Below are 23,957 nucleotides of genomic sequence, written 5' to 3' on the forward strand. Positions count from 1 at the left end.
TGGCCTTCATTACCAAATGAACACCAGGCCATGGCGGTGGTCTTTTCCTGTTAACCAGCTCTAATCAGCAGACCTGCTGCTGGACACATCTTTCACTGGTCTGACTTGTCTATTAACTAAAAGCACTGTGAAGCTTTACTCTCAATTACCACTCCCTTCACGCTTCCCATCAATCAGTTGTGTTCGTTTCATTAGAGCTCTGGGAAAAAGCTTTGCACAGTCCACCACCTCTGGATAACCAGCTCTTTGAGGAAGTTCAAGTGCTGATAATGGGCATTTGCCTTCTCTGTTCTTCCTCAAACTTTTCAATTGCTTTGTACATGAGCATGAACATATGTCAGCCAGCTTCTATCCTAGGTCCCTGAGTGAGTTTTTAAATTAACTGGAATGGCAGACTGGGGTTCTCATCAGGCGTTTGACTGTTTTATTGATAATGGCTTTATATTAAAAAAAATATTAATTTATCAGATTTTTCTCAACTTTTTGAAATTGTCTGAAAAAAAAATTATGGATTCATCATGAAAATAATTGGCAGTGACTCCCTTTACTGTTTGTTTTGTTTTTGTTTTTTTGGGGGGGAGGGGGGATTATTGTCAGTGTTGTTCTTTCAGTGTTTGTAAATGAAAACGACATTAAAAACTGAAGTTAAAAAAAAAAGAAAATAATTGGCAGATTAATTACCTCTGCAAAGCGCGGTATGTTTTCCCTGTCTTTTTCTTGGTTTGTTTGTTGATTTGTCAGCAGGAATACACAAAAACTGTGACACAGATTTCTATGAAATTTTAGATGGAGGATGGGTCTGAGCCCAGAATAGACACCATTGACTTTTAGTGCAGATTTGGATTAGGGGACGGATCCAGGAATCATTTTTGTTTCATTTTTGTTAACTTTGTGGGATGGAACTTTTTATGTTTTTGTCCTTTTCTTTAATTCTTTTGTATTTTTTTATTTCTCATTGAAAAAACAATCAGGTGTATTAAGGTGGATGGTATCTATGAAGGAGTACACTTTGGTGCAGATCCAAATAAAAACTCTGATTGAATAGAATCCTAAATAGGTTTTATTTGATATTGGACTTTGCTTAATTGAATTAAAGGGATATGTCAGGCCTTTGCAAAAGGCATGTACTCGACTGAGTGCCGTTTTAGGTTATTATGACAATAATTAGTTACAGCTCCGAATATGTAATTTAATGCTTATATCATGCTAGGTATTTTCAAGCTGTGTGGAACTGAATTGACTGCATTTTACATTAATATTGTCAAATATTAAGTTGGACACATGCATCAGATTTTATTCACTTTTTCTAATCTGTCTTCATCCTTTTGTGTCTACTTGTCTTTAGGAGGTGTTGATGATGTTGGACAACTATGTACGGGATTTTAAAGCCCTCATAGACTGGATCCAGCTCCAGGAGAAGTTGGAGAAAACAGATGCCCAGAACAGGTAATCCTCAGTTTCTTTTTTTTTCTCACTCCTTTTCTTTGCCTCTCCTACACTACCCATTTTTAGTTGCTCCCTGAGGTGAAACTGGAAGTGCTGGTGTCTGGACTCTGGCTTTGAGTCACAAACAGAATGGATCAATAGCCTTGGCTTTGATTCAAAGAGATCCATGAGTTTATTGGCTTCTCTTTAACACAGTGACCACTACAACCGTAAATTGACTAAGAAATGAAATTCCCAGTGCTGCCTCCCAATTTGTTCATTTAAGGCGTACTGTTAATCAATAAGACATCCCGAAATGTTACACGCTCCATTTATTGCAAAATTGCTGCAAGTGAATCAGCTATTTAACTGATTTGCTGAAGTGTGTGTGTGTTTGGCAACTAGGGATTGTAATTAGCGTTATTTAAATAATGTTCACCACTTTCATTTTTTTTTCAGGCCCACGTCTTTAGCCTGGGAGGTGCGCAAGATGTCTCCAGGACGTCACGTGATGCCCAGTCCCTCAGCGGACAGAATGGTTCCTTCACCAGGGGCACGTCGAACCCTCAACTTTGGGTAAGCTCTGACTTAGTCATGCTTTAAGGCCTGTATGCTGCATGAAACCCCACTTTCCTTCCACCATTAGGTCTTTGATTTCATTTTAAGGATCAACATTTTATTTGATTTAAAATTGTATTATAAGGCATCCTGTTATTAACCGATCAATATTTTAAATGATGCACTATGCCTGTTTTTGATGGGGTTAGAAAATGCAGACTCCGTTAACTAGCAGTACAGCCATTGATTGCTGATGGAGAAGCATTTGTTTAATGCAATTTGTTCAGTCTCTCACTCTTTGGCCACAGAATCAGTGGAAGGTGTAGATGAAAGTGTCAGTTAAAGACTGCTGAAGCATCAGTTCAATATGTGCACTGCTCTGTAATCGGATGCCGCAGGAAATGGATATTGATCATGACGGAGGCCTGTTGTTCAATTCAGCCCCATGCTACCTCGGAGTGCAGTCGTGTTAGATAGGCACTGTCTTCCGACTGCTCGAGTGTCTTACACGGGCAGGACTGTAGGGGCTGCTGAGAGATTAGATGTAATAGTGTAATAAAATTGAAAATCCTACCTGCTGACAGTAAAGGCTTCACTGTACAGGTGCACATTTGTTTGTTCTTATACATGATGTTTGTGTCTTATTTAGTGGTCCTCCGGCTACACTGGCTGCAGCCCGGCTCTCCCACACAGGCCCCAGCTGGGCAGACCGGGTGAAGTGCACTCAGGCCGTACCTAACTCCAATCAACAAACCATCTCCCCGGTAGAAAAACTTGGTAAGAAATTTCCCTTTGCAGAAAGCCAGAATGTACTTGGACAGCACATCTTCTTCTCCTTGATTGACAAAGTACCTTGTGTGCTCTCCAGGTAAAAAGGATGCAGAGGGATGGGAGACTGTCCAGCGAGGACGCACTGCCAAACCTCGCTCTGCTGCTATAGTTGCCAAGGTCAGTCCTGTCTTGGCTCATGTCATCCCAAAACAGGACAGCGCCAAGTGTGACCACTCGCATCCGCCACCTCAAGAGGAGCAACAACTCCGTCCTCAGTGTCCCCCGGACAATGATGCAGCCAAGACGGACTCAGAGCAGCAAGTCCCTGCCGAGCCTGACGATCTGGAGAATGTTGGATGTCCAGAGAATGGGCACATGATTGAGGTATTGAGGTTCAGTACCTTGTGATGTCTTTCTCTCTGAGCAGTCCCTGGATATCAATTATTCAAGAGGAGCAGAGTAACAGTAGACCATTTTAACAGCCACATTTGTTTTTGTTTTGGGCTCCATGGTATTCATAGACAGACTGTCCAGACAGGCATATCAACTTTAAGGCAATTGATTGTATGCTGACATTTCAGAGGCAGAAAACTCATTTTCACTCCCATGAAATAAATACTCTGTCGATGCCTCCAGACACACTTGGTAAGAGTGTGTTATAGTCATCGGTTGAATCAGAAATACAAATCAGTATTTCCAATCTATCAGCTTAATTTGATCATAATTGGATGTTTAGGGCATGTTAGTACCAGCTTTCCTGCATGTTTTGTGTTTTTAGCTATGTGTTGGTTATTGACTGGTTTGATTTATTTTTGTGTGCGTTATTGCTCTCATGAATTGCTTGAAATATGCATGTTTTAAATTGAGTTTGCGTGTGTTTGTGTGTGACTGTCGGTGCAGCCCCCAGCAGAGAGTACACAGGACTCGGGGCATTGTCTCGACGCACCCTGTGAAGACGCGCCTCCCCCCATAGCAGCTCTCACCCCATCCCAAGCCCCAGAGCCCAACCCGTCCTCAGCCACAGTCCCACCAACAGACATTACTCTGTCAGTCCCAGTCCCTGCCCTGGCACTCTCCACATCCCCAGACCTTCCCCAGGCGGATGGGCTCAGTGCACTGTTGGCCTTGGGGGACAATGGGGCTGAGGGGGGCGCGTCGCAGGGCATGGCTACATCTGCTCCAGGACAGGCTGAGACTCCCATGGCAGCGGTGAAACTGGAGAGTGTGCTGGACCCCACAGAGCTTTCTACTGTGAGTGCTGAGAGATGGAGGAGCAGAGGGGAGGGTACGGGAGGGTGGGGGGGGCAGGATCCCTAAGGGTCCTTCACCGCCTAAACAAAGTCAATCTTAAGAAACCTCCAGACCAAATGTGCAGGCCAGACTACTTAGCACTGTGCAGTGTTGTTATAGCACCATTCTCTGTGAAGAATAGCTGTGAGTAGATTACTGTTGTCCTCGAGCAAGTGCTCCCAGGGTGATGCCCAAAATAAATCTATCAACTTGTTTTCAGTTCAACTTGTTTTTAGTTATTTTGGCCACCTTTTTAAAATATTGTGCAAACCCCCAAAAAACTCTAAAGAACTTTTCTGAGTTGCCAATTTGTGTATTGTGTTGCCAGCAACTGATCTTATGCAAACATTGTCTGCCCACATCAGGTGTTGTCACTATTATTAAGCATCATGGAGTGTGTAAACACAGACCTTCATACACTTAATCAAGGATGACTACACCTCTAAGTGGGGTACTGTCAGATTTTGACAGGCATTGAATAAAAATGTGGAAAAAACTTAAACTCAAATCTGCAGTGAAGGCTACTTGGCCTCAAATGTAACACCAGTCTAGTTTTTGACCTCGTCCAGGCTATTCTGGTGTTCTTAAGATTTTTAACTTTTTAATGTTCCCATACACGCCTCATGTAAAAGACTTCATGCTCTGGAGTAAACTGTGAGTCATTCCTTTTATAAAGCCATGTCATGAAAATCCATAAATGCCCAATATACTTGAAAAGTTGAGGTAAACAGATTCCATCGGTTGCCTCCTTCCACCATCTCTTCATCCTCACAGTAAATGTGACCTGCATGACTCTTGAATGCTTCCTCACTTGTGATTCTTGTGATGATTTGTGTGGTACAAACTGTGATTGGGTTGATATGGTGTTCCCCTCAGTCTTTGGATCCTGCATCCAAGAACAACTCAAACCAACTTTACAGAAGTAAAAACTATATTATTTCTGGTGCTTTACATTAAATACTTTATGTTCAATTATAATTTACCACATTTCTCTGTGTGGAATATTTTGTCAAATTAATTACAAAATGTAGTAATGCTGAAAAAAACACAAACTTAAGTTAATATCAAGTAAGTCATGACTGTGAGCCAGCATGCACAATACCAGGACCCTGAAGCAGAAAAATCTAAACAGAATTCAGCGTCATTCGTTTGACTATGTCCGTGTTGTTGCAAAATATAAAAATGTTGTATATCAAAAAGGCCAATCGTATCACAATAACAGGTTTCATTTCTGTTTTTTTTTTCTTGAGGTTGTTTGCATGAAGTCATCATTTTATGAAATTTGAAATGCTGCATGTGTGAAGTGGTATCTATGCTGCCATGTGTTCAGCCCCAGTCCATGGCAGAAGTCCTTGCCAAGAAAGAGGAACTTGCCGATCGGCTGGAGAAGGCCAATGAGGAGGCGATTGCTAGTGCCATCGCTGAGGAAGAGCAGCTGACCAGAGAGATTCAGGCTGAGAACAATGAGCTGGAGACTGACAATGAAAGCGACTTCTCTGTAAGATTAATAATGCTTATTTTCAGGCTGTTAATGTTTGGATCCTTTTATTTGACAGCAAGTTTAGATACTAAATTGTATGTTGACATGTAAAAAAACCAACAACACTTCTTTATCACAGGCAAGCATTGGCAACGGAGGATGTGGAGTCAATATTGATTGGAGTGACATGCTGGCAGATTATGACGGTACGGAGGTCAACATCTAAACCAAAACCGAATTGTTGTCCCTTGTAATGGCAAACATTATACTGAAGTATGTTTAATTTCCTAGCTCGTGAGCCATGGCGTCAGAGTACCTCATGGGGGGACATTGTAGAGGAGGAACCAGCTCGCCCCCCTGGACATGGAATCCACATGCACGAGAAATTGTCCTCACCATCACGCAAAAGGTGCAAAACATTTTCATTTTCCTTTAAAGAATGTTGCTTTGTTTATTTCTAACACACAGACAGTATCCATACAGTACAATCAGCTAATCTTTTTTAGTGCCCTCTTCAACAGCAGTTCACTGTACTCATTTGCAAACCCTTTTCCTTTTTTGACAAGGATTTAGTCCAGCAGCCTGAGAGTCACAGGCCTACTGAGCCTGACCTTTTCTTTCTTTTTAGGGTGACCACCCAGAACATCTAAACAGGCCCTATTGCCTATCAGAGTCTATGTCTGCTATACGCATTTTCAATTGGAGGCAAGCGGAAAGAGATGAATGATTTGTTTCCATGTTTTTGACAGAACAATTGCAGAGTCAAAGAAGAAACATGAGGAGAAACAGCTGAAGGCGCAGCAGCTGAGGGACAAACTCCGTGAGGAAAAGACGCTTAAACTGCAGAAGCTCTTGGAGAGGGTGAGTGGGCCGTGCTAAGTTGACGGAAAGCACCCTGAAGAAACTCCATGCAGGCTAAGGCCAGTCTGGCTCATGACGAGAGGTTTTGTCAGCACACTGCCTGATAGAATCACTAAATATTATAACCCCCTCCAGTCGCATCCAGGCCAGCTGGCCGCAGACAGTCGTGAGAGAGACCCCCGTCCAAAATCAACAGCCTTTCATGAAGTTTGTTTTTGTTCCCCAGACCATGGCAAGATGAGTGAGTCCCAGAATAAATCAGGATTAACCACATAAATACATGAAGTGGTGTGTATTCGCATTAATCCCCACGTGGACACGCAGGAGAGGGTAGCAATTGATAGATTAAAAATCTATTGTCTATGTTGTTTTGGAGAGAATGTACAATATTTCTTTTTCTTTCTTTCTTTCTTTCTTCTTTTTTATTATTTTTTTATTTTTTACATTTTCAACCGTTCCTGCATGTCACTCTTCTTTTTCTGCAGGAGAAGGAGGTGAGAAAATGGAAGGAGGAGTTGTTGGAGCAGCGTCGAAGGATGATGGAGGAAAGGCTGTTACATGCAGAGTTCAAGCGAGAACTGCAGCTCCAGGCAATTGTGAAGAAAGCTCAAGAAGAAGAAGCCAAGGTAGAGGAGGGGATTCCCCTGAAAAGCAGTAACCAGATGCTTGTGACAGCGAAATAGTTTTTTTTTTATGAATTAAGTGGGACGTTTGCGGTCATACTTTTTACTTCCAGTGTTAAATTTCATTCATCAACACACAATGTCTCTAAAAAAAGGACTGCTGTGGCTTGACAGCATGTCAGTTCGGCTTATTCTAGCCAAAATATTGCTCCTATTTTTTTAACACATTTTATAAGTTACAATATTTAGACTGGAGACGGCCAAAGCGACACCCCCCAAACTTCTATATGTCTGCAGTCATGTTTATTGATATATATATCCTGTCTGTATAAATATCCTGGTTCATATGTATGTGTCTGTACAGGTGAATGAAATCGCATTCATCAACACGCTGGAAGCCCAAAACAAGAGGCATGATGCCCTGGCCAAGTTAAATGAGTATGAGCAACGGCTTAACGAGCTGCAGGAAGACAGACAGAGGAGACAGGAGGAGAAGCAGGCCAGAGATGAAGCTGTACAGGTGAAACGATAACCATTCATTTTTTTTTAGTTAATAAGCTTTGTTTTTAGGTGCATCTTCAATATCCTCCACTCCCTCTATAGGAGCGTAAACGGGTCCTGGAAGCAGAGCGGCAGGCACGGGTGGAGGAGCTGCTGATGCGGAGGAAGGAGCAGGAGGCTCGTATTGAACAGCAGAGGCAGGAAAAGGAGAAGGCTAGAGAAGATGCAGCACGGGAAAGAGCCAGGTTTGTCGATGCATAATTGGTTGCTCCAATCCTCATTTGATTCCAATAGTCACTTTGTTTGGAGACTTTTATTTACATGTACAGTCTTTTTTTTTTTTTCTTTTTTTTTCTTGTCTTATATGAAGAGACCGAGAGGAACGTCTGGCTGCTCTTAGTGCTGCTCAGCAGGAGGCCATGGAGGAGCTTCAGAAGAAGATCCAGATGAAGGTAAGTTTATACCATGCCACCTTGCGTCCCCATCGGACACCATACAGGAATTCCCAGGTTCCCATATGACCCCTGGTGTCTGGTTTCTTCCATAGCACGATGAGAGCAGCCGTAGACATATGGAGCAAATCGAGCAGAGGAAGGAGAAGGCTGCTGAGCTCAGCAGTGGTCGACATGCTAATACGGACTACGCCCCCAAACTTACACCATATGAGCGCAAGAAACAGTGCTCCCTGTGTTGCGTTGTGGTATGTACAGCTTTTTCATATTCACAGCATTGTAGATACGCTTATTGCATATGTTCATATCACAATGACGGAGAGTTAGTCAATACTACGTGGAATCTGATCTATTTTTTATATTTTTTTTTTTTGCATTGCAACGGCAATCTGAAGAAACAAATAATAAGTCATGCAACTTTAACGTCACCCACTGGCCCAAACTCTGTATCTTGTCACGAGACTCTTGAGGAGAGATGCTGACAGATGTAGTTAAGTTAGCCCTTGACATTCTGAAAATGTGGATGAAATCTGTTGTATGTTATTGTACGTTTGTGCAGAAGTAATCAGTTCACACAGGAATCTAATATTGGCCACATGTGGAAAAACAATGTGAGCAGCCAAACAAAAAATGGAATCTGAGTAAAAGTCCCAATTTAGCACTTTCTGGCTTGTAGTAGGAGCTAACCATTACAGAACAACATCCCTGGCCTCCGAAATCTGAAAAGTCCTCATTGCTTCCTAATGGGCATGAATTGTTCTGGGACCTCTCATTTAATTACATTCCACTCCTGGACTAAGATTGTGTGAGGGAAAAGATGCCGATTCTGTAGCAAAACACCTCTGTGCAGCCCCTGTATGTATTTGGCAGGCTGTATATACATTAAAATGTTGATGGAAGGTGATTCAGGGGATTTTTGGAAGAGGGCACATTTTGAATGAGGATTTAACCGCATTGATTAAACATGGGCTCTTAAACAGAGATTTATGACTGGGCATGCTTATTCTTTTTCAAGTGTCAGGCGAGACAAGCAGACACATTTATCTCTGACAGAGTGGCTACCACGGCAACAAGGGTGGGACACCTTGAGTCTCCAAACCAGCATCAGATAAAGAGAAGGGTCTGGGGGGTGGAAGAGGGAATCTTGTTAAAATGTTAGATGACCTTGGCCAGCATCTGACACCAGAGATCATGGATTGGTCAGCAGCAAGCACTTAATTTAATGACATTAAACACAAACCATTCTAAATGGGCTTGTTTCCAGAGATTGGAGAACAGCATTGCTTCCTGCACACCTGCCTCTTGCTGTGGCCATTTCTCAGACCTGCATTAATTTAGACATCTATAAGTCCACTGCTGTCCCCAACGTTACATTTATTTAAAAAATCTTGTAAAGCATTTTGGGTTTTATTTTAGTGTTTCCCACAAAAGTTATTGTATTAAGGGTCCTATCCAGCTACACTCTGTTGCTGAAGGCAAAATTGGTATCCAAAAAAATTGTTATACAAGCCAAAAGGCATATTGCCGCCCATTTACAAAAAAATATGTCTCATGTAACAAATCAATTTTCCTTTCCTTAGATTTTCCTTTAAATTGAGCTTTAGAAGAGATAATTTTTGTCCCTTTTTGAAAAGCTCATGTGGTATATCGTTTCACCAGCGTCCCCTGGGTCTCTGTTGACCCTTCCCTGCTTCTGTCTCCATTGTGTCTGCAGCAGTGACCTCTGACCACTGTGTTTGTGTTTGTAGATCACCTCAGAGGTGCACCTGTTCAGCCACACCAAGGGCAAGAGGCATCAACAGGCCGTGCGAGACAGTAGCAGCATCCAGGGGCGGGAGCTCTCTGATGAGGAGGTGGTGCGTATCACACACACACACACACACACACACACACACACACACACACACACACACACACACACACACACACACACACACACACACTCACTCCCACTCCCTGCCAGGAACAAACACCCACTCATCCTGTCAAAGAATACGGCCCTGCTGCTGCTTGTGTCATGTAAAAAGACAAAAGGGACGCCATGGTTGGCTTTTATGACGTGGTCATTATTATTGTTTATGCGTCCCCTTATATACTGCCACGGCTCTGTTGCTGGCTTTGTGAGATTACAAATGGGCCTTGAAATGTACACAGTCAGGGTTCAGTGCTTCAGTGGAGGGGTGACATCACCCCCTTGTCTCTAGGCTGTTTTTGTCATGGAGCGCCTTTCCAAGGGAAGGCAGCTCGTTAATGCAAGGTAACCTCTCAGGCTGCAATATGAGATTGGCTTTTCAGCAGTGCTCATTGTGAGGCTGACAACTGTTGGTGCTATACGCAGCACCTTTGGCCCCGGTAGCTCCTTCATTCAAAGCTTTTCTACAGCGGGGAATAATTGATACCCTTCTGTTTCCTTCCCTCTATATCATTTCCTCTGCAAATGCAGGTATTATTTTTTGTTCTAGTTTTGACAGAATGATAAACATGAAAGCTATGGAGAGAAGAGCTTCACCAACATAGTACTATAAACAGTTTATATATGAACAGAACTCAAACATTTGCAATGTGTCTATCATTATGATGTTGTTAAAAGGGGCAATTTGTTTATACAGAATGTTAAGAAATTGTTTGTTTTTAAATAGCCAGTATCTGCTAAAGTTATGTTAAATCCTGCTAGCCTTGGCATGTCTTGTCTCGGGTTATCGCTTTGTAACTCAAGAGGTGAGTCTGATAGTATAGCTCAGGCCTCCAGAGGTGGGCATTGAGTGATGCCCAGCCTTTACACCTTATCTGCCCTTGCCTAAATGTGTACTTGTCGGGAAATACAGTAACGAGATGATTTACAGTGGCTCTGTCATCAAACTGTCCTCAGTCTGTCTTGGAGGCTGTATCTGGTACCGATACGGCTATGTTCACTGAACACAGTTTCAGGTCAGTACTTAGATATTGCACCTTTTTCAATGAATCAGCAACGTTATATTATTACTACTATGAGTATTGCCTTTTTTCAGTACTTATGAATACAAGTTTACGTCTCTGAACTCCAAGTCATCCTTGTACGATTTTGCATCTGAATTATTCTAAAAGCTATACTTGACAGTTTGCATTACGTGTGTTATTGGATTGGCCTGTTGGTCTTGAAGTTTCTCTAAAAGATAATGTTTAGAGGTCCAGAACAACTTAATCTTATTCTATGTGAAAGCTAATCAAGCTGTCCAATAGGTCTACATTTGTTTAGATAGACTTATGTGGCCCCTTGTTATTTATATCAAATCTAATTTTGGTGTCCAGTATTGAATTCATAACACTGCCAACTATTTTCCAGACTGCGCCTCCATAACTCTCCCTGCAATGAAAGATTTTTAATTAAAATGAAGATGGTTGGTTCAACTGAGCAGAGGTCACGGCATAGTTTTTCAGAGAAGTGGGCGGCAAACGCCCTGGGCCTTCATATTTAGTCCTTTTCTCTCATTCTGAAAGACCTGCAAATTAAATTGAAAAAAAAAAAAGATTATCCACTGGGTAAAGTCGATGTATAGGAACAGAGCCTGAGATGGCAATCATTCTTTTTACTTGCCAGCTGTCCTGGTTTAAAATGATGCAGGTAATATCCAAGAACCATGACATGATTCACTGATCATCTTTTAGACATGGCAGCACAAAACCCTTCTCTGAGGAAAGATTGCTCTTAGCAAGCATTGCCAGTAGACGGATCACTAGGCTGCAGAGGGTATCAGACTAGACCTCCCAAAGGCACCGAGTAGTCCTAAAGGTCTTGTAGTTAAAGCTGCACTGTTAGCCCTACATTGAGAACAGTGATGAAATATCCAGACTGCCAGCTGAAGTGAGCCTCTCCCTCCCCACAGTGTTATGAGATAAAACATCTTGTCTCGTTATAGCAGTGAAGCTGCTGTTGAGTGATCCAATGAATAGTTGTCTGTTTTTTTTTGTCTCGTGTGTTACTTGTGCCCTTCTTAAATGTCACTGATAAGATGCCGTTCAATACAAAAATGTCATGTAAACCACTGTAGTGGTGGTAACTATATCCAGTGCAGTGTCATATCTTATCTAGTAACCAACATGAAAAACAGCTGTTTGTTTCACACCAAATGGAAAGCCGACCTCCCAGGCCTTTGTTTGTGACAAAAAAGGCAGTGGATGAACACATCCCATGGATTCTATATGTTGTGTTGGCTGCTCTTTAGATCTGTTATATGTCTGTTTGTGTCAGGGGAAAGGAGTGATGTTGAGAGCAGTATCACATTACTCGCAATCTGTGGTATTGTGCTGTAGCAATGGCCTAAGGCCAGCGTCTTTGCTGCTTTGTTACAATGGTTTAGTGGTAGACAGCTGTCTGTCAACAAATCTGATTGTCTCACACAGTCTACACAACTTCCATTCAGACTAGCCTCCGAGCAACAGGAAATCGGATATAATTATTATATATTTATTTGCTAAAGGATCATTGTCTGTGTGTCAGCATTATACTCTTATTCTGACAGCTTAATATTGCAGGTACCCTTTTTATTTTACCACCAGTGTGATTTTGCAAAGATGTTTTGGATGCGTCACTGAAACGATTCCATTAAGTGAGTGGCTCTTGCACTGGATAGGCTCTCAGAGAGATTACTGAACAGCTGCCTCCCAAGTGAGGGACAGCTACGGTCATGAGCCATGACTGACCTGTAGTCTCTCAGAGTAGAGGGCAGAGGTGTGCGCATACAAATACAGACACACACATCCCTCCTCCGTAACACAATACTCTCACTTGCAGTGCCCTTTTTCATGCCAAGTTATCTATCATCATCTTTTTTCTCCTATTTCAATCTTGTTACTTAAATTTCTTGGAAAAAGGCTAAAATATATTAACTACTTGGCCAATATCAAAGCTCCTGAAATTTTTGCTAGAAATCTTAGTAATACATATTGAATATTATAGAGAAATTAATAAGTATGCAACTTCGCCTTCAAATAAAAGTGTTGCATAGTCTTAAGAGTTTAACCCAAAGTCCTAGCTTATTTGTGCAATTAGGACCATGTTGCTATGGTATAATGAGATTTGATTGACAACTGTCATACATTTTTTTTTCAAATATTTCTAGAATATTTCTTAAAGAGAAGACATCACTTGGGCTCTGAGAAATGGTGATAAGCATTTAAAAATGTTTAAATAAATGTTAATCATGAAAATAATCAAAGATTATTCTATATTGAAATAATCTGTGTTTGAAAGGCTATTTAAAAATGATTGATGATTGCTCATAGTAGTGGTTTAAACAAAAGTTTTTTATGGCCTTTAAGTCAAAATGGTAAAGAAACCTTTACATTCAGTTAGTTTTGTGGCACTAATTCACTCTATCACACTTTAACCCAGCTAAGGACACCTGTTATTCCAATGACACTAAGTGAAAACCCCTATTCAGGCAGCAGGTGCACTGACCACACTTGTGACCAAAGGGTATTGCATCCCACACACAGTTCAGCTCGACTGCTGAATGGAAGCCCCTTTATCTGTGAGGCCATCCTATCCTCTGGGGTGCTGGATGACAGCATAATTGGGTAATTGGTTTTTCTTGCACATGCATCATGTTGTCCAAATTGGGTTACATTCCCTTGTCTACTGGTGGAAATATCAGAATCATCTGACAGGGCCAGACAGGAGGCAACACCTCCAGCTTTTTAGCAGGTCTTTGGGCGTGTGGCTTCAAAAGAGTGGAGGTAATTACAGGATATAATGGTGTTATTGAGAGGTGTAGATCTACGTGTAACACAATATAGTCAGTGCCAAGTCATATGAGTATAACTTCTGCTTGGAGACATTGAACAAGGATTATAAGGCTGAATTATTTCCATCGTAATGTTAACTTAAATTTGTTTTTGCATTGCCAATTTTAAAAAATCTGAATGTTTTAATTAGACATAGTGCACAAGAAACATAGTTTGCATTAGTGGTACAGTTTATATATGTACCCGTAGTGGAAATAATTTGCATAACAGGCTGGTGCACAGTGTTGGTGGTCAATGTTTGTCATGTATTGTCTTTATGTATGTCCTCTGTGTTTGTGTTTGTTCTTTTTACTGTGCCTGCTGTACGAATTGCCCCTCAGGGACGAATAAATTTTTTTTAAAATTGAATTTAGAGTAACAAGACCAAACTATATAATAAAACTTGTTATACATGCAGAAGGTCTGCATTCAAAGTTTTAGTTAAGAAAAAGTATGGAAATTGTATAAGAAGAATGTACTTAAAGCACTTACAATGCAAAATACACAGAAAGGCTGCTTTCAGACTGTCATGTTATAATAGTAAACTATAATTGAGATATTGTTGGTGCGCTTGTGTTAAAGTGTAACCAACAATTTACTGCTGGAGCCAAACGGATACATTTATACATACATTTGCATTTGTTTCATATAATGGAAAATACTCCAGTAAAGTGCAAGTACCTCAAACCTGTACTTATATACAGCACTTTAGTAATAGTGCTCATTTACTTTCCGCAACTGATTTTTGGCACCAAAAACCAGACACACTAGTGATTTCAGAAGCTTGTTCTAAGTAATGGTACATAAAATGTACAGCAGTGTCTCTCATGTATTGATTTTGTCTATTATAGGAGCATCTTTCCTTGAAGAAATACATTGTGGATATTGTGACAGACAGCTCAGTGTCCTCTGAGGGCATGAAGGATGGGGAAGAGAGACAGAAGGCACGGAAGAAGGCAAAGAAGCTGCGCGCCAGGATGAACTCCAGGTAATGCATCCATTTTCTCTCTCTGTCAGTCTGCCTCTCTCTGTTTCTCTCTCTTCCCATCCTTCTCACAGGTACACAGGATAAAACTGTGCCAGGACATTTTTTTTTTTTTTTTTTTTATGAGTGACAAGGAGATGGAAAGCGGATGTTATGTGCATCCTGGCTGTCTACAAGGTAACACTGATGAGCTTAATTTATGACCACTTTCTGTGATTGGGCAGCAGAACTGCAAATCGATCTGTAGTGCAGGGCCCCGGCTTTCACCTGTAAAGAGCTTTCCTCCAAATTGCTGCCGTGGCATTGCCAAATCTGAAGCCTTCTTCGGTGTACAGGATGTATGTTAAAGTATGTATGAGCCATGCCTATTTTTCTTCTTCTGAGCTATTGATTTTTTAAATGAAGTATCAAAGAAAATCAATAGTAATCAACAAATAGTAGGCAGCGCTGCTGTGTGTCAGAACCTGGACCTGAGCTCAATCAATTTAACCGGCTGTCACATCAGGGAGGGAGAGGAGTGGAAAGAGACATGATGTTGACAATACTTACTGTAAGATGTTGTTGATGCAGATTATTGGAAGTTTTCCTCGACAACCAGGACTGCAATAATATGTTGCAGTGCAATGTAATGACATGTACACTCACTAATTTTTTCATTTTAGTATGCAACAGTCTTGTCTTCACCTCCATCGCGCTGTTGGTGGCTGAGAAAACAGACATAATATAAACACTGAAAAATGGATACAGGCAGACTAGACCACGAATAACAGTAACAAGCTAAAAACGGGTAAAACCCCAACACATATTGTGATAATCCCATTCCAGAATTCTTTAACTCTAAATGGGCAAATTTGTGAAATATGGACAGAATTTCAGTTGAAAACATTTTTTAAGAAATGAACTAACATTATCAACAGAATGTGAAGAAACATGCTAACCAGCTAGCCTTGGCCCATCATGTCCTGTAATACCACTTTTGACCTCCAGAGGTAATAGTTGGATAGTGTAGCCTCCCTGTAGTTTAATCTAGGAGACTCAATATTTGCATATTATTACAGGAATACTTGCCTTGCTAACTAATCGTAAAACACACTTCATTCAAACTCAACTGAAAAGTATATTCAAGAACTCATTGGTAGTTGTCAGGAACCATATCAAAACAAACAATATTGATATATTTGTATATTTTTGCAACAGAGCTTATACATGTTACAATATAAACACAATAAACATGGTGCTAATGCAGCACTGCAAAAACACAAAGCATTTAAATACACAGGGAAATAGGGTGCTGTTTAGCTCAGTGGGTAAAGCAGGCATCCCATGTACAGAGGCTTTGCCCTCGCTGCAGCAGCCCTGGGTTCCTGAGTCCCGGCCTGGGGCCCTTTGCTGAGTGTCACTCCCCCCCTCTCTCAATCTGTTTCCTGTAATATCTTCAACTGTCCTATCAATAAAGCCAAAGGCCAAAAAATATAAAAATTATACACAGGGAAATACAAACTTCTTGATGCGGTTGTGTAAGTAGAGCCGGTCTTCCCATCAATTCCTGACTCTCATTGGTTAAATGTCCTTGAGCGAGGCACTGAACCTCAAATTGCCCCCAATGGCCAGGTCAGTGGTGTATGTGAGAGTGTGCATGGGTGAATGAGAGGCATTGTAAAGCTGTTTTGTCCCCCTCTGGTTGAAAAGTGCAGTATAAGTGCAGTGCATTTACTATTTATGATTAGAGGGTGTGTCAATAATGTAGTCCTAAAGGTTGAGCAGAGGTAATCCAGTTTATATAGATATCATCTAATACATCATATCAAATTTAAAATAACCCTTTCCATAAGTAATATATACTGTATAAGGATCCATGTATTTATTACCACCAGTATTTCCTTCTTTTAAAAAGATCTCTAACATGCCCCTAACAGTATTTTGATGGCTGCTCCATTACAGCTCTCCAGCTCACCCAAGTATGTGATGGAAAAATTAAATGCGAAAGTACCAAAAAAAAGGTTTATAGGATGCAATAGAGGCAAAGAGGGTTAACTCAAAAAATATGGACATTTTTTTATCTTATCAGTTCCTTTTGATATCAGTAGAAAATAAAAATACTTTCTTAAGCCCTATTTGCACGGGACTAGTATAACCTGGGAACCTCCAGTAATTTGTAATAATTCCGGAGGTCGTCTGTGATCTTAATCCCGTGCGAATCTGCCATGTCATTAATTTGTAAAGTAAAAATTCTACCGCAAGTTACCTACCATATTTCGCCAAACACAGAGGTCATGTGATAATATTAGTCCTGTGCGAATCGGCATCTCTGTGATTTGGGGTCGTTTTTTTGTTTTTTCTTAAGGTTTTTTGTGTTTTCCAAGCCTTTTTTCTGCCTTTTCCCCAGTTGAGAATTATGGAGGCTGTGTTGGTAATTATAAATAAAAGTTTTGACAGCATTTTGGGTGCAAATTCAGGAGGCTCATCAGAAGAGTGAAATCTTGAAAGATGATTACATAGATTACATGCATGGCAGCATGCGGTAAGGAACATTTTTCAATCTTTCAGCAGGCTCACCAGTTATTATTATATTAAAAATATCCATATCTAACAGTCGTGCTGTTCCAACGACGGCTCCGGTGTGATTGATCCAGGGGATAATGTCAGTAAATTCGAGTTAAAACAAAGACTTCGCTTATCCCATGCGAATACGCCGCACAAAAAACAGACTTGGTAGGGTAATTTCTAAATCACTTGAGGTCCCCAGGTAATACTAGTCCTGTGCGAATAGGGCTTTAAATGTGGGCTTAACTCTCTCGAAGAGAAAGATGTTTTCAGCATCTTCCCTCGTTTATGATATAGGTGTACAAAATCTATGCAATTATTAGTGGATGATACCATAAAAATTATTTAAAAAATAATGATGATGATTACGGTCACCCATTTGAAAGGTCTTTGGAGGGATTAAATGATGGCAGTTATGATTTTATGATTTATAAACTTAAGTATGGTATTTCATTGTCACAATCTTAGTTGAAATGATTGTTAATCAACTTGGGAACAGTCTGAATTATTCAGCCTTGATTATCTCTGTTGGATTTTTAAAATTTTTTTGTCTGATCAAAAAAGAAATGTACTTTACCATAGCCAGAGGTCAATGTCTTTCTGTGAGTGTGGGCAGACATAATGATCCTAATAAACCCTCCAACCTCTTAACATGACCTCGCGTGAGTTTCTAAAAAGAGAATTCATTATTATGCTTTTCTGGAGAAAGTATTTATTTAAAAAATAGCAACAAGAGGCTGAAACTCTCATCCGATTCTGCTACAATGCTTGATTCTCAGTGCTGCTGTTTTTGGCTTTGTGAGGCTCAGCGGTACCGAGAAAGTGACAACATGATCTGTCTCTGTTCACCGTCACTCCTGCACCAGCCCTGCTGAGACTAGCACTCAAAGGCAGCAGGCTTTCAGAGGTCATAAATAACACAGAGCCCCAGTAAACATAAAGGTGAGCCGCTTCACCACCGGGTGGAAATGAACCGTTTTATTGGAACACCGTATGGTGTCCGTAAAACGTGAGTGGTTCTCACTAGACTTTTCACCAGGCCAACATGCAGCCCTGCTGTCACAAAGCTGCGCACACACATTTTAACACCAGTTTTGTTTTTTGTTTTTTTTTGTGGCTTGGCTTACCTTTTCTAATAAATGTTTCGGGGAAGGCAAATATGCTGTTAAAATTTTAATGCAAGTAGCCTGTCACTTAGCGTCAGGATGAGTTCTGAACTTGGAAGCAAAGTCTGCTTAGGTACGAGATGTTTGCCTGTAGCTTAATTTCTTGTGGTTCACCCAGCAGGGAACAGAGTGGGCAGTGTGTTGTAATATGTATGTATGGACCTCAGATGGTGGTGTGTATACAAAGACTCTCCTGTATGGAATACATATGAGGTGGTAAGCATGGCACTAACTCAATTTGCCCAGTCTGCTGCCAGAGATCAAGGGGAAAATGTTCTGCTAAAAAATGAACATGCCTGCTTAACAATGCAAGCTAAACAGAGTTTAAGTACATTGAGTTATTGAGGTATTACTATAATTTTAGGTGTCTTTGGGTTCCAATTCTCTTTATTGCCACCGGATAGAGATAGAGATATAGATTTTAGCTTTTCTTTCTTATTGCTGATCAGATATTTATTGCCTGAGGTCCATTTCACACAGGCTGCTTCTGACAATAATGAATGGCTTGGCAATTGCTCCGTATTTAACCTGGTAAGATATAAACCTGTCTGAGATTTATATTGTAATGACATGAATGACAAACTGGGCAGATATAGTTCAGGCCCCTCTGAAAGGAAATCTGCTACCCGTTTATCCTGCTCACAGGACCTGGAAATGACGATCTACTGAGGAGCGGCACAAACGTTGTTATCGTCACTCACAACTTGGTCTATTGACATTGATAAATGATCAAGTGTAGTAAGGGTATGCTTGTTTAAGTTTTTGCATTAGTATTAATTTCAAATATATTTTTAAATACAGACTTTCTGAGAGTTCTGTAACAGTATCTATACAGATGATGAGTTAACAATTAGAACCGTGGAACAGCAAATAAGTAATAACACTGCTATCTTTCTAAATGCTAAACTTTCTGCTCTGTGTGATCATTTGGAAGGTTTTAGGTATCTCAGTGTCCTTGTGTAGCTGTGAGAGGAGTTATCAGTTGGTTTTTGATGACTGCCCTTGAATACACAAGATTGTGAAATGAGGATGAGTCTTCGGTCAGTCCACGGGACAAATCCACCTGTCGTCTTCCTGGAAGTGTTTGATCCTATCAGTGTAGAGATGGGTAACCGGAAGGCGCTCTATCTGACTCTAATCAATAGTTACTTATCATGTCTGGGAATGCCTGATTGACGGATAGAAAGAGAGAGAGAGAGAAACACAAACACAGACACACGTACATATAAACGTACAGTTTGTGTTTTTCTGATCTGGCTGTTTCAGTAATGCCACCAGTTCCCTAATGACCATGACCTTCAGGTGGTCACATAATCAAAACACTGGCTGTGCTGCCCAGTACACCCATCAACTGTTTATTTTAAAATGAGTGGAGTCAAGAACTTGAGCCTCCCTTGTTAAAGATGACTCAAAGGAAGGCAGAATTAAGTCTTCCTTATAATAACCGATGGCAGCAAAACACTCGTCCCCACAGAGCCAGTGTCTGATTATTTTAAGCCAAGTTACTTGGTGAATGGCTGACAGGCCAAATAAACAAACTCTGCTTGAACTTTCTCCCCTCTCTTCACACTTTCACCCGTTGTGTTCTTTACTGACAGGCCAAACACTTTTTTTTCTGGGATTCAAATACTTTTTCCTACTTCTTATCCCTCTGCAGGGCAAAGGAATATGAGACATCAATGGAGGCAAAGACACAGGTCCCTGACTCTCCATACAAGGCCAAGTGAGTGTTTTTCTTTTTTGTTGTAGTTTGAGGACTTTAAATTGTTTTTTTTTTCACTTGTAATGTTTTATTTCTAGCTATTATAAAGTGGTGGTATACAGTAAGTCTGCAATTTTTAATCTTTACATTAATTATTAATTTGGAACTTATTGTCTCAATTGATTGTTTAAACATTTTGTCTAGAAGATTAGAAAATCAGTTAAAAATCTGAAGTTGTAAAAATGCATGATGTATTGAATTTGCAACTAACAATTATAACATAATCAGTAATTTATTCCAGATTCATTAATTGATGCCATGAAATTGGGGGGAAATAACTTAGCAGAGGCTAAGGAGACATCGTTAAGCTGCTTGTGTTGCCTGATAACGGTGCAAAACCTAAAGATTGGAAAGCAGACTTTACGTAAAAGTGTTGTGGTTATTTTCCAGCACTAATCAGATTGTTTTGTCAGTCCTAATCCAAGCATATTAAATCTGCTATCATGAAAAAAAAAATGAGAAAAGCAGCTCATCTTAACATCTGAGAAACTCAAACCAGTCTTTGTCATTTTTGCTTGAAAACTGACTAAAATGATAATCAAAATTAATTTTAGTTTCTGCTATAATCATTCACTGACCAATATTTTCAGCTCATCTGTGGTAGATGGAAGTTGGTAATCTGTTCTTAACTGACGGTTCCGTGCTACTTCAACGAACGTTCTGTTCCTGTATGTTCAGGTTGCAGCGCCTGGTGAAGGACCTGTTGAAGCAGCTGCAGGGCCAAGATGGCGGCCAGTGGGCCAACAACAAAGTGTCTGGACTGGACAGAACTCTGGGAGAGATCTCTCGCATCTTGGAGAAACAGGTAGAGCAACAATGCAGATGTATGTAGATATAGTAGGCAGCGTGATTGACCTGTATCTTTTCATGATGGAAAGGTTGTTATTATTGTAAAATACTGGTTGTATAATGATTGCACCTATACTGTTACGTTTCTTTAACATAGCCCCTTACCGTGGCTTGAGTTTGCAAATATTGGGGCCATCTTCTTCGGTGCATCTGCAGGGAGTGTGCTGCTTTGTATGCTTGTCTGCTGACTCGAACAGTCTGCAGCAGTGCACAGGTCATGCCAGCCCTTTGGCATGTCTCTCCAGTGATGAGTTATCTTTGGCTGTCTCTCCCTGTGTCTCACCCTCCCAATGTAGAGTATCACTTACTCAAAACCAACTTGCCTTTGGTTATTGGCTAATGAAGACCAGATTAACTGTGTTTTCATTGTGCACATGGTACCAATAGAGGGGCTTCCTAGCACGAGAGCAAGCATTGTCTCGTGCCTGTGCGGCTTAATCAACTCAGCTATCACTCGTTTAGACAATAGTAAATTGGATTTCCAGATGAAATGCCAGTGATGCACAAGGCTTTATTGAACAAAGGCAACCGAATTTCACTTCACTTCACTTCAGAGATTTAGCTTTTCTCTTACCCTTCTTTACAGCAGTATAAATATAATTGTCAGATACTGTATAATGGCACACATTTAGAACTATAGTTGATTTGAAACATCTGTCCCAGAGGTTTTGTTGCATGAATTTTTTTTTTTTTTTTTTTTTTTTCTATACAGTAAAAACTCATATCAATTTGAGACTTAGAGGAGGAATTAAAACACCTGCCACAGTGTTTATGATGAGGAGAATATACAGCCCACTTCCTGTAATGAGGCATAAATTTCCTGCCAAGTTGTGGTTCGAGCCATCATAACATCCCACTGTGCATGCCTCTGGGCGTGAGGATTGAGAGATTATGGTGTCCCATCAGTGACGAGGGGGGACGGCTGGAGAGGCTATTATTGAATTTCCCCAGAGAGGCAAAGAAAGAGGTGGCTGTGGTGGGTGGCACAGCGTCCTGTAAGGAGAGAGGAGGAGACCAGGGTGATGTGAGTAGCTCACAAGCTGTCACTACATGAGGGCTCCTCCCCTTAGCGCCGCATAGTCCCAGTGGGAGGTCAGAGGTCAGTGGGCCACAGGAGTCCTCCATTCAACAGTGTTGTCGCTGGCAAGGACACAGATCAAGGCTCTGTCTGGGTGCTCTTTGTCTTTAAGCTCAGTTTAAAAGCACATTTTTAAACTGTTTTGTCAAGTTCTGCTTCACCAGCTTCTTACAGAAACATCCACCCAAAGCTGAGTGGAACAATGTGATTGGCCAATAAGGCAGCCAGGGGAGCACTTCCCTCTATAATCCCTGGACAAAGTCAAATAAATAGAGTCTCCGTCAGCATGGCTGTCTGGCCCCTGAGTCACATCAAGTCGAGACCGTTTAGATTATTTGACCTAACAAGCATCTCTCATGTCATTGACTCACCTAGAGATTTGTTTTTCTCCCCCATATCTGATTCAGTCTCCACTTTCTCTGCTAATTCCTTAGACAACACCCGACACTCCCCCTCCTACACTGCTGTTTGGGAACAACCCCCCTCACTCCTCCCCTGCTTTCTAGGCTACGTCTAGTCTCTGACCCCAGTGTGTTTCTCCCTCTGTGCCCTCTAATGGTTTATTTTGTGTCAAACCTGATTTTTTTTTTTTCCTTTTCTTGACTTTCCATGATTGAGAATACCAATTTTCCCAATGTGCTGCTCTTTTCTTTTTTCTGCACACTTGCCTTATTACTGAGCACTTGTATTTATACTGTATATTGCCCAAAGTGTTTACCGCTGCTTTCAGTTGAAGCCTGTCTAAGGACAACATGTATGACAAGTCAGGAACTGTCAGCATGGGGCTCTGAGAACCAAAGGCTGGTTGGGGCGACCAGTGGGGCTGGTGGGAGTTGTATCTGGGGACATTGAGGGGGAAGGTGAAGGGAAGAGTGGCAGGATAATAAAGTTTCTTGCCTGGGCCTCCAGCAGACTGACAGATACAGCCCAGATCAACAGTGTCAGAGACAGGCAAAAGTGAGCAGCTGCTCAGTTGATACATTTTCCATCTTTAATTCAACAGTGGTCGAAGCACTACTTGCTCATAAAATGTTCCTGTGTTGTACTATACTTCTTGGTTTTGCAACGTAAAGAGTTACAAAAACTGATGTTGTCATCTGTTTATGATAAATAATGAAAGTAATAAAATGCTAATAATAACGGTTTTCAAAATTACTAATACCAAACATTTTTAAGTTGAGGCTTGTCAATTTGCTTTTAAACATTTCATACATTAATTTGGCCTCAGTAATCAAAGGTTGATAAAATGTTCATTTTACAACACCAGAGTTGTAGAACAAAATGTGAGTTGAAATCTGAAGAAAGAAACAAATTACTTCATATAGAGGAGCTTGGAGGATGAATTAAGTTGTGTCTCAGCCTGAGGAAAAAAGCTGCTCTGTAGTCTGGTGGTACAGCAGTGGATACTTGTGTTTCCTTTGCCAGACGGCAGCAGGGCAAACAGACTGTGGCTGGGGTGGGTATTAGTGTTGTCTTTTGGTATTCTTTAGGCTCTGTGTGGACATCTCACCTCACCAATATCACCGATGCTCTGTAGATGGGTACACCGTTATCTTCTGGGTGGTTTAAATCACCCGCGGCGGAGGATTTCTGTTCTGGGCCATGTTTTCATTAATAAGCCCTTACATTTTCTTTGAATTAAGTCAACCCAGTTTCATTTGTAAAGCATGCAAACAGTCATATATGGCAGGTGTAAGGGTATGGTTGTGATGGGTTCTGCATTGTTTTGATAAGTTATGAAGATGCTGTGGGCATTTGTTACTCATTTTTAGATGAGATTATTCATTAATTATTTTATCATGAAATGTTCTATTATTTATTTGTTAGTCTCAACCTTGAACTTATTACA

The 23,957-nt window shown here is 40.9% G+C and overlaps 1 protein-coding gene across 3 annotated transcripts in view; it reads left to right on the forward strand.

Moving 5' to 3' along the window:
• scaper (S-phase cyclin A-associated protein in the ER) overlaps nucleotides 1-23,957 on the forward strand; it is a 64,566-nt gene that overhangs the window by 10,001 nt on the left and 30,608 nt on the right. For all 3 annotated transcript variants that reach the window (XM_030427063.1, XM_030427064.1, XM_030427065.1), the window contains exons 5-22: nucleotides 1,346-1,446; nucleotides 1,885-2,001; nucleotides 2,633-2,760; nucleotides 2,852-3,138; nucleotides 3,655-4,005; nucleotides 5,375-5,542; nucleotides 5,664-5,730; nucleotides 5,816-5,933; nucleotides 6,274-6,385; nucleotides 6,871-7,011; nucleotides 7,373-7,528; nucleotides 7,612-7,754; nucleotides 7,880-7,961; nucleotides 8,057-8,209; nucleotides 9,710-9,817; nucleotides 14,576-14,712; nucleotides 20,077-20,142; nucleotides 20,860-20,986. In XM_030427063.1, coding sequence (XP_030282923.1) covers nucleotides 1,346-1,446; nucleotides 1,885-2,001; nucleotides 2,633-2,760; nucleotides 2,852-3,138; nucleotides 3,655-4,005; nucleotides 5,375-5,542; nucleotides 5,664-5,730; nucleotides 5,816-5,933; nucleotides 6,274-6,385; nucleotides 6,871-7,011; nucleotides 7,373-7,528; nucleotides 7,612-7,754; nucleotides 7,880-7,961; nucleotides 8,057-8,209; nucleotides 9,710-9,817; nucleotides 14,576-14,712; nucleotides 20,077-20,142; nucleotides 20,860-20,986 — 2,562 coding nt within the window. The remainder of the gene's footprint in view (nucleotides 1-1,345; nucleotides 1,447-1,884; nucleotides 2,002-2,632; nucleotides 2,761-2,851; nucleotides 3,139-3,654; nucleotides 4,006-5,374; nucleotides 5,543-5,663; nucleotides 5,731-5,815; nucleotides 5,934-6,273; nucleotides 6,386-6,870; nucleotides 7,012-7,372; nucleotides 7,529-7,611; nucleotides 7,755-7,879; nucleotides 7,962-8,056; nucleotides 8,210-9,709; nucleotides 9,818-14,575; nucleotides 14,713-20,076; nucleotides 20,143-20,859; nucleotides 20,987-23,957) is intronic.

This window comes from Sparus aurata, chromosome 8 (assembly GCF_900880675.1).
Source record: "Sparus aurata chromosome 8, fSpaAur1.1, whole genome shotgun sequence".
Classification (NCBI taxonomy): Eukaryota; Metazoa; Chordata; class Actinopteri; order Spariformes; family Sparidae; genus Sparus; species Sparus aurata.